Raw genomic sequence first — 14,711 nt, 5'->3', positions numbered from 1 at the left:
GAGACTGGTACAGCCTCACAGCCCAGACAGCACAGCCATCAACCAAAAACTAAAGTGTAAGGCTCAATCGGGGAATAAGAGGGGCACTTCCGGGGACTGGGGAAATCTGACCAACCTTTCCTAATGAAATTTCCCTATATCCTCAGTGGTGATGGACTTACAGCCTGTTTGACCTTTGTATTTTCAAGTTCTAGGTCAGATTTGGCTCTCTGCTGTTGTACTAAATGATTTTTCCCTGTGGTGATTAAAATGTGGTAATACAGCAGCTGAGTCTGCTTAAACCATCTCCCAAAGCAGACTGACTCCCCTGCAGATCCAGGGCTGTGCTTTTTTATTGCCAGTACCTCAACAATCCTGCCCCAGAGATCTGTCCTTTCCGTCTGAACTCTGGCCAGTCTTTTCATAACAACGGCTCCTTTGTTCCACTTCAGGAGAGGGGCTTTGATTCCTTGTTGCATAGCTGTGATAGTGAGCTCACCACCACTCACCAAAGTTTGTAGTCTCCCACTTTCCTGTTTCCTCTCAGCAAAACCAAAGCACTATCTATTGTTTCCTTCTTGCTTTCCCCACTATGCCACCTGTGGTGGTAGCCAGCACCTTCCTCACTGGGCCACACCTCCCAGGCTTTTCCCAGCAAACCCAGCCAAGCATCCAGAAAAGCAGAATTCTGTACATAATACCCATTTAATCTCATCTTGGTGTAAAGGGTGGGGCCAGGGCTGGGTGGTGAGTGTCCCTTAATGATACGGGATGTAGAGTGAGGGTCTGGGGAGGTGTTGCAGAGCCCTGGAAACAGAAGGAGTGAGGACTAAATGCTAGGGATCTTTGAAAATTTTACTGAGGTTACCCGAGGTCCGAGGGACAAGTCCAGTGTGCATGGCAGGAAACACAGAGGCAGAGGTGCAACTTTCTCCTAAGGTACTGCTGCATCACCCATAGCCAACCATGTCCTCCCCGGGATCTGCAGAGGCCTGAGTGCCTGGCTGGGTGTATAACATAGAGGTCCGCACAGGGACACAGCAGTCCAAGCGGGGATCTGTTAGCGGTCTTCCAGCTTCTGGGGAGGGTCTGTGGTTTCCCCAATGCTGAAAAGTTGCAGCCTGCAAAACTGTCCAGCTCCAGGTTCTTCCAGGAGGCATTCCGCCCCCAGAGCCAGGCTCAGGCAGTCCCTGCGCCCACAACAAGGTGAGAGTTCCCTTGGGAGGCGAAGGTCCCAGGCCTCAGACTTTGTAGTAAATGTTGGCAGGATTCTGTGGGGGCATCTCCTGCGCGATGTACACTGGGTGCCCATAGTCCCCGCTGACCTTCTCATAGTGTGGGCGGAAGACACTGTCTGCAGTCCTTAGGGGTATGAGAACATCACTGGGTTCGCAGCCAGAGTTGTTGCCACCTTGCTTGTCCTGTGCTGTGGAGAGTGTTTGCGGTGCCTCCTGCGGTACTTGAGCAGCAGAACCACCAAGGTGATGATGATGACGATGACGATGAAGATGATGCATCCTGATATGATTCCTGCGAATAAGGCCACTTTGTAACCCAGATTGTTCCCAGAATGCCCTGTGCTGTTGCCTTCGGTGCTGATCCCTGCACGGAAGCAAGAATAGCCAGTTACTGTGGTTCTGAGACTCTGCCCTCTAGCTTGCAGAACGAATGCTCCAAATGCAAACAAGTAAGCATGGCCAATGCTCAACTCACAGGGTGAACTGGACAACAGTTCACCAGATGAGGTAAAGGAGCTTCAAAGGTACGACACTCACTTACCAAGCCAACCACTTTCTAAGGATTAGACAGCCAATCTGGAACTTCCCTAGTTTCAACATTTCAGGATGCATCAGTAACTGACACACCTGGTGAGCTCTGCTCTTGTGACTGTAAGACACTGAGCCGGCTGAATTAATCTGTCTTAGTGGCAGAGTTAATAATGACTCAATGGGAGCAAAGACCCCAGGAATCTGTGGCCACGAGTGAATCCCACTGGTTTGGATGTGTTTTGAGGCTCCTCTGCCTCTAGGCATTCTAAGAAAAATGCACCCCATAGGCACACAGCCCTACTACACTGCTGTCCCTGGATTTGGTCACACAAAAGGGCTTGTTGAATTTCTCCCGTTTGTACCAGCTTCTAGCTCTGGACGACTTGTTGGATCATTATTCCTGGTTGATCCAGCAGGACTTGCATCTACATGAAGAAGAAGCGATTAATCATGGCACAGACATCTTACAATGTAGCAAGCTTCAGGAGTTGCAAAGACATCTCAAGAGGCATGAACAGCAATGAACATAAGACTCTCTATTCAAAGCACTGAGAAATACAAGAATATAACCTTCCTTTTTAATCAGAATGGTTATCCTAGTTATTTGTTAGGTTTCGATTAGCAGGCCATCTGTGGAAACTACAGGGATTCTTGCATTTGGCAGTCAAAGCATTCCAGATGACATTTCAATTTCACTAAACAAGTTGATTGACAGCTATACTAGTCTCTAATTACGAGAATGATTCTTTCTTTAAGCACAATAGGTTATTCTACATGAAAATGCAGCTCTTGGGTTGTCCAGATTTGAAAAAGAAACAAAGCAGCAGAGCCAGTGTTTATGTATTAGACACTTTGATTTTTTTCAAAGAGGTGTTCTGCATTGTAAAGAGAAATACACATATCTGTGGCAGCACACAGACACCCTGTCTCACTGGCCTGATCTTTAGAGAGATCACAAATGAGAAAAACTGAGTATGTTGCTTTGGGGGACTCTACCAGTGGTTTAAAGTGCAGAGAATGGTCTGCCTTCAAAACTAAAAAGAGGGGTGATGGTGAGCATCACCCCAGGTGCCACGCTAGCTGGGGGCTGTACCAGCTCACAGTGGGGTCACAAAGCAGCAGTTGATCTTTACCTTGTCCAACTTTCATGAGGATCTTCATAGCTCTTGTCTGGCACACCCCTCCCTCCTGGTTATGCAGGCCTTCCAAAGACCCATTTGATGTAGCTGATTAAGAAAAAAATGGACAAAACAAAAAAATAAGAACAAATCAGGAAATCAATACAAATTCATGAACATGAAATGTCTGAAAACAATTTGAAAAATGAGAATTCACTCTTTGTCACAAGTTTTCTGAATGTATGGGATGCTGAAAGCTGAAAAGAAGTAGAAAAATAAACAAAGAGAAATGGATGCTGGAAACATTGTGACATGTAGGCTACCTGCTTCTAAATGCAATTAAACATACCCTCCCATATACACATGAATTAGTATTACTCTATAGGTAAAAGGGATAGCACCTTCCAAAATACCCACCAACTCCTACCGGGGGCAAACTAGAAAGTGCAAAAGAGCAAACATGGTAATTTCAAAACTTGGTAATCATCTCTCAACACCTCCTTCCTCCACTCCACACCTGCTTAAAGAACAATGAAACTGATGCTATGCTTGTCAAACCTCCAAGTTCTATAAACACTATTAGGGGAGACTTCTGACAACACCCTTGCTCCCTTCTCCAGCCAGGAATGTGCTGAAGTAGCATACTAGAACTCAAGTCTTCTGAGTCTGCATTCTCATCACTGTGTAAGTCCCTGCAAGCATCTGTTTTTATCAACCCCCATCAGCCACTTTAGCCAAGTTTCCTGCTAGGGAAAACTCCAGCTGGCCAGAGAGTTTGCACACCCCTTTCCCTGTCTAGGTCTTGGGACAACTTGGATATAACCAGGTGGGGCCAACCACCTTGCCTCACATTGGCCAGCTGGGCTCCTTTTCCACTTTAACAATGAGGGGAGAGGGGGAGCACAACCCTTCAACCAATGTCTTTCTGTCTGTCTAAACTGTTCTGTCTACACATATTGCTGTTTGTCCTTAAGCCAGTGAATTCTCTAAATGGCTTTGTAACTAAAGCTGCAAAGAGATGGGCTGTCAGACCATGTAATGAGGAGCCGGCTTTCAGTTTACAGTTCAAGTTTGAGTAGGAGGAGAAGGTGGAATGTGCTGAACACTGCTTCCCCTTGAGTTCAAGAGGCAAGGAACAGAAGTATTTCATAGACACGCCTGTAATTTTAATCACCTTCCACTTTCTCTATCAAAGTCCTGTCTGCTAACACTATACTCAGAAGACAATGACAAATGAACAGGTGTTCTGGCAACTCCTTTCAGCCTGGTTGTTTTGTTTTGTTTTGTTTTCCAAGCATACCACCACTAAACAGCTCCAAGTGCCTTCACGGTTTGTAGAGGTTTGTAACTAAAAAACCAGATATGAATTCACTTCTGCGTTCTGGAATTATCAATTCCTACCCTCAGTATTTTCCCAAAAACAAAGGGTGACTCTTCTCCAGAGAGTGCACTTAATCTTGGGTCTCATGGTTACATCTCTTTCCTCACTCTTTGATGACACTAAACTTTTCCTTGGAAAATAGGTAATAGTTGCCCTATTAACTTTGTCGCAGAGTTGCAGTAAGATAAACAGTATCCCACTCACAGACTGGAGAAAATGCTTGTCATATAAGTTAAAATAAAGTTCTAAAGAGACTGTGTGTTTGAGAACATGAAAAAAAGGGGCTTAGTTTTTTACTGTGTTATCATTTTCCTTATCTTCTTTTCCCATTTGCAAAAAGTGGCTCAGCCTCAGAGCCTCTCCCCTATTGCTTCTCACAGTGTGGGGTACTTTGAGCACAGTTTCCAGTGTGGTCTAGGTCAGCGTGGAATGTTCAGTTATTGCTTACAGTGTTTTCACTTCATTTCTCAGACGTTATTGAAAAAAATAAACAGATTTTCAATCTGTTAGGAGACTTTAAAAGTCAGAGAAAGTTTGAAGTATCAGCAAGGACATTTCTCCTATCTTTCTTCCCTGTGGGTATAACTATATTGCCTAGGTTAGCATCCACGTCCTGAACTTGACTTTCTTGTAGTTGGTACCAGGCATAACACAGCACCCAGCTTACCTGTACCCTAGTAGGATTTTCTTAGTTCATCTCTGGGAATTTTTGATAAAGCTGATTTTATGTTATAAAATATACAACAGGGCATCACTACCAACATGTTTGACAGAAACAGTTTGTCATTTATATTACATGAGCTAAACAGGTTCCACAAGCAGTATGTATGCACTGTGTCTGTCTCCTGCCATTACCCTCCCTATGTATGTATATTAAGCATGCATGTTCCAATGTTTCTAACTCCCTGCACTGTCATGTGTGTGCTGTGCATATTTGTACAGTAGAGTCACTATTATTTTCTATGCACACTCTCTTTGCAACCCCGGCACATACACCATGCATTTCTGCATGTTCTCTTTACAGTACATACATGGCTCGGGAGACATGTCTACACATTTACAGTGGTGGTCTATGGGTTTTTTGGCCCTGCCTTGGGTTTTGACCCTGACATTTCCTTGTGTGTAAAGTGTTCTAAGCCATACTGTCTGGGTTTTCTCACAGCAGTGAAAACTGTTCTACTTTCTGTGTTGCTAGATTTGAAATTGAGATGGGCATGAAGGCCACAGCATTTACCCAAGGATCAAGAACATAAAAAGAATTAGAGCTTAAGGGGTAAATATGTGTATGGTAGGAAACTATATAAATTATTTTTTTGTCAACATTGTCTTCTTTTTTCTCCCTCCAAATTTCTGTCTATGCTTCTTGGCTTTTGTTTTAAGTGTTTTATTTTGCTTTAATTTTTTATCTTCATCACAATGGGCACAGCTCACAAATGCACTTCAGATATACCCCAATGAACACCTATCCCCTACTCCTGAAATAATGGTACATTATTATGACAGATGCAGGGGTGTCATTCAGACAGCACGCCTACACTTTACTCTTTTCCATCAGGACATAACGAGACCACCTGTACCGGCTTTTGTCTGTATGCCCCATGCTACTAAGTTCTGAGCTCTGCCGGTCTGGAGTGATGGTGTCATGGTGAAGTGTACCACTATTACATTTTGCTCTATTGAGTCCTAACTGTGAAACACAGTTCTTGGAACAGAATGCACACTAAATGAATGAGTGGATGGAAGGTTGGACAGACAGATGGAAGGATGGAGAGAAAAAGCATCACACAGACTTACCTATAAAAACCTCAAAAAAGTTCCTTAAAGATGGTTTTCTCAGTAGAGATACAGAGTCCCTTCGTATAATTTACTTATTTCAATACCATAAGAATCCTGGCAGATTTGCCCCTGCTGAGTATTTATATTTAATTAATACTGTCACAACAGGGCCCCAATTTTCAATTAATTTATTTTGAAAAAAACAAAAAGAACAAAGCTTCTTAACAAATGATTTACCATGTTAATTGAAAGGAAACAGAAATCAATACGAACCTAGTTAGCTTATCCCAATGCCTACAAAATAAAGAGAGAGAATTATACTTACAGATGATGTAATAATCTTTGTTCTTCTGAAATTCTAAACCCCAGATGCTGTTGCTGAATTCTTGAAACTTGATCGTAAATTTCACATCTCGGTGTGGTAGGGAACAGTTGAGCAGGGTTTTTTTTTCTCTTCTTAATAATGCATCTGTCTGCTTGGTCTTTATCAACCATATAAACTTTATAATACTCATACTGGCCAACAGTTTTAGAGTCCACTTTTGGGCAAATAATATCCAATTTGTCTCCTATCTGTGGGTGTAGTACCAGGCCTTGTCCAGGTAGAAATCTAAAAAGCATAAAAGAAAAGCCACTGAGTTGGTGAAAGTGAACACCCTTAAAGACAGGCATCAAAGAGCCTACACTACAAATCACCCCCACCATGACATCTCAGTGCTATACTTTGGTTCACCAAGGCTGTCTTCATGGGACAAATGCTTTTAGGAATTTACCTCAGAAAACAAAAGGATCAACTTTTCCCTTCTTTGAGCCTTCAGGCTGTCAGGCGGCAACAGCCTGCTGACACTGGTCCTCGCCCCGGGCTTGTAATATCCCAATAATCTTCTGTGAAACTTTACAACTCTTCCCTCTTCCCTGGTGAGGAGTCAGACTTCCCACCTGCTTGTTTTTTAACCATTGGCCTCTCAGTTTATTAGGACCAGAGACATCTCATCAATTCCAGGAATGGCGCGCGCCCAGAACCTCTGCTGTCCTGGTGGTTTCCCTGAGCTGTGTGGATGTTAATTCACAGACAGGTTTCATCAAGAGTGCTTCAAATTACTCATCATAATTAGTCACTGATAGAACGCCCACACGTCAGTCACTCACAGACCCCGCCCCCACAGTCAGTCACTCACAGACCCCGCCCCACAGTCAGTCACTCACAGACCCCGCCCCCACAGTCAGTCACTCACAGACCCCGCCCCCACAGCCAATCACTCACAGACCCCGCCCACACAGTCAGTCACTCACATACCCCGCCCCCACACGTCAATCACGGAGACCCCGCCCCCACAGGTCAGTCACTCACAGACCCCGAGAGTCACTCACAGCCCCACAGTCAGTCACTCACAGACCCCGCCCCCACACGTCAATCACAGACCCCGCCCCACATCAGTCACTCACAGACCCCCCCACCCATCAGTCACTCACAGACCACGCCCCCACACGTCAGTCACCCAAAGACTCCGCCCCCACACGTCAGTCACTCACGGACCCCGCCCCCACCCGTCAGTCACCCACAGACCCCGCTCCCACACGTCAGTAACTAACAGACCCCGCCCCGACAGTCGGTCACTCAAGGACCACGCCCCCACCCGTCAATCACTCACAGACCCCGCCCCCACACGTCAGTCACTCACAGATGCCGCCCCCACACATCAATCACTCAGAGACCCCGCCCCCACCCGTCAGTCAATCACTCACCCACACACGGCAATTACCGCAGGTCCCGCCCATGGCCCCGCCACTTCCGCTGGCCCGCGGGCTCCACCGCCGCCTGGATCAAGCTCAGAACGCATCGCCCGCATCCCCGACGCTGCCGCCCAAGGGACGGACCCGCTCTGTGACGCGCTTCCGCTTCCGGTCTGCAGAACGCCGCCCTGGGACTCGGTGCCGCCCTCGCTGTGTGACGCCAGCGCCCCGCGTGAGGCACAGCACACCAGACTTCCGGTTGGCTTCAGCTCGCCAGGACTATCGACTTCCGGTTTCCGCGGGGTGGGCAACACACGCTGTTTCGTGACTGGAGTTTCGCACGCCCGACTTCCGGTTGGCTTCAGCTCGCCAGCACTACAGACTTCCGGTCTGCCATCGGGGATCGCGGGGAAATAGAGTCGGGAATTTCGCTTTCAAGTTCCAGTGCGCCCTCCTTCCGCTTGGCTTCAGGTCGCCAGCATTACGGAGTTCCCGTCCCATTCTGGCTTCCCCTGCAGAGACGGGAATGGGGCTTCTGAGACTCACGATTCCCGACTTCCGGTTGGCTTCGGCTTGCCAGCACTAACGACTTCCGGAGTCCTGCTAATGGATGGGAACGGCGCGCGGCTGGTTTCCAGCGACCGGAATTTCGCTGGAATCTCAGGACGCCCGACTTCCGCTTGGCTTCAGGTCGCCAGCGCAACCCGGTTCCCGTCAAGTCTGGCTCGGTGCAAAAGCAGCTCCCGGTTTCCAGTGACTGCTGCTCAGTCCCAGCATTCCAGTCTTCCGGTCGGCTTCAGCACGCCCATACTACCGACTTCCGGTTACGGACAAGCGGCTCCGCGCCTGCAAATGAGCGGCTGCCGGTGACGGGAATTCTGCTTCTGCGCACAGGATGCCCGACTTCCGGATGGCTTCGCCTGCCAGCACTAGCGACTTCGTGTCCCGGTGTTTCTGTTCCTACTGCGCACCGTGACCGGCCTGCTTCCAGTGACGGGGATTCAGCCTGTGAGTCCAGCACGCCAGACTTCCGGTTGGATTCGCTTGCCAGTACTACCAACTTCCTGTCAGAGTCTTTCCTTTTTCCGACCCCGCAGGAAGAACGACCGCTTTTGAAGGGAACTCGGCTTGTGAGTCCCGGGATTCCCGACTTCCCTTTGGCTTCGGATGCCAGCACTATCGACTTCCGGTCCAATCTCAGAGACCGCACCAGCAGCGCTACTGCCACAGGTCTTCCGGTTCCGCAAAGGCTCCGAGAACACCGCCGCGAATCCTGCGTGAGAAACGCACGCCTCCCCGCTTCCGGTGCGTTACCGAATCCTTCTGGGGGGGAGGCACCGGGGTCGGAAACCTCGGTTAGCTTCCACCGCGACTCATTTACCGTTCCTCAGACTCACACTTCCTGCCTGTGCCCTTCGCTTCCTGTCTGTCGTCACGACAGCTCTGGATAGCAACAAGGTTCCGCTCCCGACCGCCACCCGGAGTCCAGGGCGGGGGGGAGAAAAAATACAGAGCTTCCCTTGAGCGCTGTGGGCGGGACTTCCGGTTTCCTCTCCCTTCCGTTAAACTCAAGGGGGACTCAGAGATGAGTGAATTAATGATGCTCAAGGTCCTGAGGGGGTGGGAGGGGCGGGGCCTGTCAATCATGATCAGCCTGTCTGCTTCTGCTTCCATCAGCTACTGGATGGAGGCTCTGGGACGGCAAATAAGGGAGTCAGCGTCTCATCATCAGAGAAGGGCGTTTAAGGGAAACTCCTGACTGTTGCTCACACTGTCAGCTGGCGTCATCCTTGTGCGTCACTGCACATTTCCCTAGAGCCAGATCCCTCTTTACATCTATAGCGGCTCTGTCTGTCACGGGGTGTTCTTTCCTGCCGTCCTCTATTCTTCCGCTGTCTCAAACTTCCTGCTCCCTCAAGTCCTCCTCTCCCGTCCTCTGCTTCCCTCTCCATTCTCCTAACTCTCCCCTCCCCCATGGTCCCAATTAGCTCAAGAGATCCTGTCCGTGTCCCCTTCCCTGGCAGACCATGAGATCTCTCTTAGGATTTCCCCTGTTTCCTGGCTTCTCTGGTGGTGTGGATTGTACGCTGTTCATCCTTTGTCCCGTGTCTAAAACCCATATATAAGAGAGCAAGTAGCGTGTTTTTCTCTCTGTGACTTGGTTACCTCAATCAGGATGCTTTCATCTATTTCCATCCATTCGCCCGTGAATTTTAAGATTCCATTATTTTTCTCCCGAGTAGTACTCCATTGTGTAAATGCACCACATTTTCTCTGTCCATTCTTCAGTTGAGGTGTTAGACCCCCGAAAACTCAAGTATCCGGGGTCCCAGGCCATGTTCGCGGTCACCCCAATCACCAGGCGGATTCGAGAGCTTGCTGCAAACTGCACGAGGCTTTATTGTAATTTAACGAGCTAACCCCATGTTAGCTCGGGTCTTTCACCCACCCGCCATGGCGGATGGCTAGAAAAGACGGCTCCTTGGGTCTCCCAAAAGATCTTATAGGGCAGCGTAAGGGGAGTGTCTAGGGGTACGCACAGGCTTACGATTGGTGTGCCTCCAGGCTTGGAGGGCTTGCCCTGTGTTGATTGGTCAACTGGTTGTTATGGCCCATAGGCCCTCCCAGGGTGGTTGCTATGCTCTCTACATCATTGCTGTGCGCTTGTCCGTAAAGCACACCCAGGGTCGTAAAGCATAGCGCCACCAGCTAACTTCTGATTGGTTCCTTGTCACGAGACAGGCATCTGACTTTCTAGTGTCTAGAACAAGGTCATAGAAGCACATGTTATGGCTGCCGAAAGGGAAGCTGGTTCCTTCAATTACAATCAGGGTTCTGATGCACAAATATGTTTGAACATTAATAACAAAAATATAGTACAATGCCTTGGAATTAATGACGGTATGGCTTAACTTTAGGCACATGAAATGGAGGAAAAGTAAAAGTTTAATATGTACAAGTCACTGTAAGCAAAGTTGTTAAAACAAGTTTCTCAAAATATAAAACTGGTGTTAAAGAAATTCCTCACTAGCCTTTCTGTCCAATTTGAGGATAATGAACACTGTGTTAATTATTCCCAAATTGTTTGAAATGAAAGCTGAATACTTCATATAATTAATCATGGGGCCTTATGTGTGCCGCAGCAAAAATTTCATAGTCTAATAAATTCTGGTTGAAAACAAACTTAAAGTGTAGTCTTTCTCAGTAGGATATGCTCATTTACTCACACAAAAGGTCATATCGTACTTCCTTGTGAACCTTAATGCATAGTACCCGAGCTAGTAATTGCCCCCCATAAGCTCATAGGGAATGGCACTGTTATGAGGATGGTTTGTTGCTGTAGGTATGGACTTGTTGAAGGAAGTGTGTCACTGGGGGTGTATAATGAGATCTTATATATGCTGAAGCCATGAACAGTGTCCCAGACAACTTCCCATTGCCAGTGGTCAAGATGTGTAATGCCCAGCTCCTTCTATACCACCCTTTCTGCCTGCATTTTACCATGTTGCAACATGAAGATACTTAATATAAAACTTCTGAAAATGCAAGCCAGGCAAATTAAAAGTTTTTCCTTTAATGAATTAGTGATTGCCAGAGTGTGGTGGTGCATGCCATAATGCCCCGTACATCCATTCATCTGTTAATTAATTAATTTATCCATTCATTTATTTGTTCTATTTTTCATTCGTGGATTCCTGGGTGGGAGGGAGCATGCAGGTGTTGGCGAGCTCAAGAATGAACACCCCTCCCCCATCACAACGCTTTCCCCACCCTGCTTGACACCTCGCACTTCCTAAAGTGCATCACTGACTTGACTGCTCCCCACCTGGCTGCTGCCTGCATTCAGTTCACTCCTTAACTAAGCTCTCTCAGTCACTGATTCACTGATTCACTAGCTCATTCACTTGCAAAGGCAGCCTGGGGAGCCAGAGGTTCCTAGAGAAGTTTTCCAGCTCCCTGAAGAGAGCTGGCTTGGCACTGCATTTCCCAGTGTGCCCTGCACTCCCAATCAGCAATGCTTCCATCCTCCTGCCTCTAGGCTTCCTTCCTGAGATGTTAGAATCCTTAGGACTCTTACTTGTGATTTATTGCAGCGGTGGAAAACAGGGCAGGGACGGGAGGGAGGGTAAGAGAGGGAGGAGGCAGTGTAATGAAGAAAAGGAGGCTGTGGAGCGATCTGCTCCATCCCCGTGCTGTGTCTGCTATGTGAGCTTTTCCTAATTCATTTTGATTTGGTACCATTTGTTTTGCTGCATCGTCAGGGAGGTTCTTTGGTGTGTAGAAACTTTTGAATTATATCCTGGAGGACAACGGGAAGTTCCTATGGAGACCAGGAAGGTTTCAGGGTCTGCAAATTAGCCTGGGGCCAGTGCTATTGAAATATATATTGTTGCAGATCTAGAGAAAGGATTTTTTTCTTGTGTGGGAGGCATGGCCAGGAACCACAATACTGTGTCTTTAAGCATACTCTAACCTTATGGGAGGTGTTCTTGTCACTCAAGCCTCACTATCCACTCAGGCCCTCCAGGAGACGTGCCAGTCAGAAGAGGTTCAGGGCTCTTCTGCTCACCAGGCTTGACTTTGAAGAGGAGACAGCGGTTTTGTTTGCTGTGGTGCAGTTGCTGCTGCAGGGAGCTGAGAGGAGAGCTTCAGTGATCTGGAAAACCACAAAATGGTGAGCTAGGGGATGCTGTCTGCAGATGGGGAGGGTCAGATGCTGAGGTGTGGCAGACAGTGTGTTGCGTCCTCCTTGTATCTGTGGGGAGAGTGAGGCCAGATACCCTGCCTTGGGAAATCCCATGTGGCCCACGTAAATTGTTTGACCTAGGGGGAGGTCTCTCACTAATTTTGCTCTGCAGGCTTAATTTGATCAGAGTATTATGAGCAGGGAGATGGATATAGGAGCAGGATTCTAGTCAACTTAAAGAGGCTGTTTTCTTCTTTTTTGGATTTTTGGAGGTTTCTGTGTGTAGCTGTGGAGCCCATCCTGGCACTCACTCTGTTGACCAGCCTGGTCTTGAACTCACAGAGATCCACCTGTCTCTGCCTCCCAAGTGCTGGGATTAATGGTGTTTGCCACCAACGCCTGGCACAACTAAAAGATTCTTGTAGAATATATAGAAAGCAGCTTGCCTATCTCAGAGATGCCTGGTTTTTCCAGTATTTTCTTGACATTCAACACTCTGCATTTAACATTTACATGCAATCTCCATTCATCGTTAATTTTGTGCATGTTGTCCAGAGGCAACTCATGTGTTAGGTAGCAGTCTTCTATTACTCCTAATTAGGAGAGTAGAATTGTTGATATAAAGGATTTACCAATGCTTAGGAAATAGAATGTCTCCCAAAATCGAATTGAGCTGTGGGAGGACTGCCTGTGAAACACCCAAAGGTAAGTACATTCTAACCAGCCTTGTTTGGATGCTAGGATACACATTTGTTCATCAGCATTGTGCAGACATTTGGCTGCAAACCATTGCAAAGTATCTACCCCTGATTTACCATCAGCCACCAGGCCCATCACCATATCGAAGAACAGGCATCTAACAAGCTGGACAAGGAGGCATTACAGGGACACAAAATAACTTAAATCCTTATGTCAGAACATTCTAGGTTTTTCTTTTCTTGAGAATAAACACAGTTTTGTCAGGTTGGTAATATGACACCAGGTAAGAATTATTTGTAAATAAAACACAGTTGTGTTAAGAACTCACCTCACCAAGCAAGGCTATCATTTAAGCCCTCAGTCTGGGCGGAGTCAGGAACAGCTTGGGGTTTGGGCTTGAGAGCTTTCATTGTGGCCTGATGTTTTCACAATAAACAGAGCTCCTTTCTAAAACTGCAATATGTTTTAGAGAGCTGTTAATGGTCTGGGGCCAGGAACTTTTAGAAGGGTCTCTTCAAATCCAGAGAACCAAAATCTTCCTAGCATATGGAGCTGTTGTTTTCTGTCCTAAGGCCACTGTGTCTTAAGTCAGTAATGTTTTTTAGATACATTGTTTCTGTTGTATGGAATTGTTTGACTAGTCTCTACCTGTATTTCTCCAATTATATGATATTTTGATGAATTTATATGATTCTACCATATGCTTCCAACCCCCCACTCAATTTATTTGGTGTACAGGATTCTTTGCTTGTCAAGAAGCTTAGTTAGTCTGGGGCATATCTGGATTAACTCACAAACCTAGCATTTATCTTTGTTATGTTCTACTTGTTCTATCTTTCATATCCCCATTACCTTCACCTCAGGACACTATCCATGAAGAATGACCCATTGTTTCCGGTCAATGCTGTACTTAAGAATTTACTTAAGGAATATCCTGGCTGTGTGATTGTATTTTGCTTAACTACTAGTATCCACTTCTAAGGTCTGGAATCTTTCTTATTTATGGTGTTCATCTTTATAAGAAAGGTATGAGAAACTTTTCATCTGTTCTAATACTAGTCTCTCGTCTGTGGAATGCATGGTCATATCACCTATTTCACGTTTTCAAAATAATTTTTGACATTTGGCATGCATGATGTTCACCTTCTGTTTTTGACCTCCAAGCACTATCAATAATACTCCATTGTTTTCTATTCTGTGGCCTGCTTTTCTTTAACTCAGTTACATAGAAACAACAGTTACTGTGTGGATGCTACCTGGGTTTGCTCTCAGGGTTTTCCAGCTCTGAGGCAATGGGTTGCTTGCACAGGACATTAAGTATGTAATGGAATGTGCAAATAAAGAACCCTGTGCTTTGGGTGAGGAACAGGTTGTACTATATGAGAGAGGAGGAGTTGCTACTAAAATACAAACTTTTTAGACTAGGGCTCTGTATACTCTGCTCTAAGGGCAGAGCTGGAAGGACTGTGCTGTCTAAGTCATTTCATCTCTGATCACCCAGTAAGGAAGCTGGTAATATGAGTCCTACAATATTGGCCTTAACCAATGTGGGTTTTCTTGGGGGGCAG

At 46.6% G+C, this 14,711-nt stretch overlaps 2 protein-coding genes and 1 non-coding gene across 3 annotated transcripts in view; 1 reads left to right on the top strand and 2 right to left on the bottom strand.

Moving 5' to 3' along the window:
• Window positions 1-8,239, bottom strand: part of LOC113838105 (ephrin-B2-like) — a 49,915-nt gene extending 41,676 nt beyond the window's left edge. The window contains 2 exon segments of the mRNA XM_035453556.1: window positions 7,770-8,188; window positions 8,234-8,239. Of these exon segments, the coding sequence (XP_035309447.1) occupies window positions 7,770-8,188; window positions 8,234-8,239 (425 nt within the window).
• On the bottom strand, window positions 666-7,926 carry LOC100753456. The gene is made up of 6 exons (XR_004772620.1): window positions 7,787-7,926; window positions 6,797-7,073; window positions 6,349-6,633; window positions 2,882-2,974; window positions 2,111-2,173; window positions 666-1,581 (listed from the first exon to the last, which is right to left on the bottom strand). It is a non-coding gene; the product is annotated as an ephrin-B2 (transcript).
• Window positions 8,240-9,213: 974 nt separating the features above from the next.
• LOC113838052 (zinc finger protein 431-like) overlaps window positions 9,214-14,711 on the top strand; it is a 120,972-nt gene continuing 115,474 nt past the window's right edge. The window contains exon 1 of the mRNA XM_035453653.1: window positions 9,214-9,366. Within this exon, the coding sequence (XP_035309544.1) occupies window positions 9,343-9,366 (24 nt within the window). The 5' untranslated portion in view covers window positions 9,214-9,342. The remainder of the gene's footprint in view (window positions 9,367-14,711) is intronic.

Source organism: Cricetulus griseus, unplaced genomic scaffold (genome assembly GCF_003668045.3).
Source record: "Cricetulus griseus strain 17A/GY unplaced genomic scaffold, alternate assembly CriGri-PICRH-1.0 unplaced_scaffold_1, whole genome shotgun sequence".
Classification (NCBI taxonomy): Eukaryota; Metazoa; Chordata; class Mammalia; order Rodentia; family Cricetidae; genus Cricetulus; species Cricetulus griseus.
The sequence above is the reverse complement of the archived record's forward strand: the minus strand, read 5'-3'. Positions and strand labels throughout refer to the sequence as shown.